The sequence below is a fragment of the Salvia hispanica genome, chromosome 5, assembly GCF_023119035.1.
Source record: "Salvia hispanica cultivar TCC Black 2014 chromosome 5, UniMelb_Shisp_WGS_1.0, whole genome shotgun sequence".
Lineage (NCBI taxonomy): Eukaryota > Viridiplantae > Streptophyta > Magnoliopsida > Lamiales > Lamiaceae > Salvia > Salvia hispanica.
This window is the reverse complement of record NC_062969.1, coordinates 38,490,369-38,492,469: the sequence shown is the minus strand read 5'-3', so window position 1 is coordinate 38,492,469 and position 2,101 is coordinate 38,490,369. Positions and strand designations below refer to the sequence as shown.

The following is a 2,101-nucleotide window of genomic DNA, read 5'->3' as shown; positions in this document are numbered from 1 at the left end:
TTTGCAAAAATAAAGAATTCAACGATGAATGAGAAGAACAAATTATCTTATTTCTCAATTAATTGACTCGATCTATGGAATTCATAATTTTCTAGAATTCCAACCCTATGCGGTTCGACTCTCTTGATATGACTCGGAAAAGAACCGACAAAGAAAACCCGAGAAGATTACATAATATACTACTACACTACTTATCGTCTAGCATATTCTCTAGTAGTTCCGCTTCGAAGAGAAATAAGTCCTCGTCGTTAGGCTCTACCTCCGATCCCTCGCCGGCGCCGGATGTGTTTCCGACTTGTTGATTTGGATCCGGAACACTAACATCAAAAGGGTCTCTAACCGCCGCATGATTCACAATTTGGGGCGGCTGGACCCACACACCGCTGCCATGCGATTCCGGAAGAAACATCTCAGTTGTCCGCAACTCCGGAAGCTTGCTAATCTCGGCCAACGGCGGCTGCACACCGGATTTCTTGTTGTTCGGTCTTGGTGATCTTGCCCGCGACGACATCGGCTGCGTTTGGTACGCCGCTTGACCTAATTAGATCATCGCTAAGGGAATATTCATGCATCGTCCAATGGCCGAAATCAGCCTCCAAGCCCGGGTGCTTGAAGGCCAGCATCTTGGATTGGCCGATGATTTGGCCGTTCTTGGAATCTTGGATCATCTCGGGGCCCGTTTGGCCGTGCCAAGTCCCGGTCCCTGCCCTTCGAGAAACCCTCTTCGAGTTGGAAACCCTCGAGAGAAATGTGAAGGCGTATATGGTGTACTTGATGGCGCCCTTCTCCTCCAACCTCGAGTGCCAACGCGACTCCACGTCATAGAAAACCACCCACGGATCCGACGATGGACCGTAGATCTCCTTCACGGGAATGCCATTCCATGTTGGATATTTTAGTGTAATTGGGTAAACTTGATTGATCAATATTATCATAATGATTTACTCTATCCGTCCCAAGATAAGTGACCTACTTCTTTTGGGCACGGGATTTAAGGAATGGTATTTAAATAAGTTAAAGTGGAGAGAGTAAAGTATGAGAGAGGGAAAAGTAGAGGAGAGAAGAGAGAATAAAGTAGGTGGAGAATAAAGTAAGAGAGATGACTTTTTGCTAAAAATGGAAATAGGTCACTTATAGTGGGACACCCCAAAAAGGAATACAAGTCACTTATCTTGGGACGGAGGGAGTATCATATAAGTATGGAAGTGCGGAGTGCATGCTTATTTAAATTCATTATGATGGACGGGGGTCCGGGAGCAGCGCCCCCGGGTAGCGGGGTCCAAGGGGCAGAGCCCAAATTTTTTATTTCAACGAAGTTGTTGTGTAAGAAATTCATCCGAAAATATTATTTCTGAAAGTCAAAGGACTAGTTTGCAATTTTGGAAACCTTTTGAAAATTAGTTATTTTCGGCTTTTCCCTCAACAGATGCACTGGTTCATCTACAGATGCACTGGTTCATCTTGTTAAATCTGGTTGATTCTTTTTGGTTCATAGATTCTCTCTAACATCAACATATAATAGTTCTGATTTTTCTGAATTGTATCCGATCAAATATTTTGGTAGAACCACCGAAATTGATTTGATCTGAAAGTGATATCATCACGACTTTCAGATTATCCGTTTTGTTCAATATTTTAAATCTCCCTAACATTCCACGGCACCTGTTGCTTCACCCATGGATAAAGGTAGAAATTGATCAAATCTTCGCCGCTCGGATTGAATTCAAATCCCTTAACTAACATGTCTTCTAATTCTCTCTATTTCTCTCAACTCTCTCGTGTGTTATGGATAAAAAATAGTTCCATGATGTCTACATATATGTAGGTAGTTTGCTTATTTACCGTATTAATGGGCCGATGCAGCTGGTCCTATACCCGAATAATTATTAAGTTGGCCCTCCTCAATCCTATAGAAGCCCAATATCAAGCCCAATTATCTTACACTATTCGGTATTCTATTACTCCCTCCGTCCACGAATAAGAGTCCTGTTTTTCCATTTTGGTCCGTTCACGAATAAGAGTCCCGGTTCATAATTACCATAAATGGTAAAGAGACCCCACATTCCACCACAACTCATTCCACTCACATATCATTTAAAAC

The 2,101-nt window shown here is 42.6% G+C and overlaps 1 protein-coding gene across 1 annotated transcript; it reads right to left on the bottom strand.

Annotated features, from left to right (window-relative positions):
• Window positions 1–437: 437 nt before the first annotated feature.
• LOC125189993 (NAC domain-containing protein 78-like) lies at window positions 438–1,743 on the bottom strand. Its single transcript, XM_048087197.1, has 2 exons — window positions 1,651–1,743; window positions 438–863 (listed from the first exon to the last, which is right to left on the bottom strand). The coding sequence occupies exons 1-2, from the start codon at window positions 1,741–1,743 to the stop codon at window positions 438–440; spliced, it is 519 nt and encodes a 172-aa protein (XP_047943154.1).
• Between the last annotated feature and the right edge of the window lie 358 nt (window positions 1,744–2,101).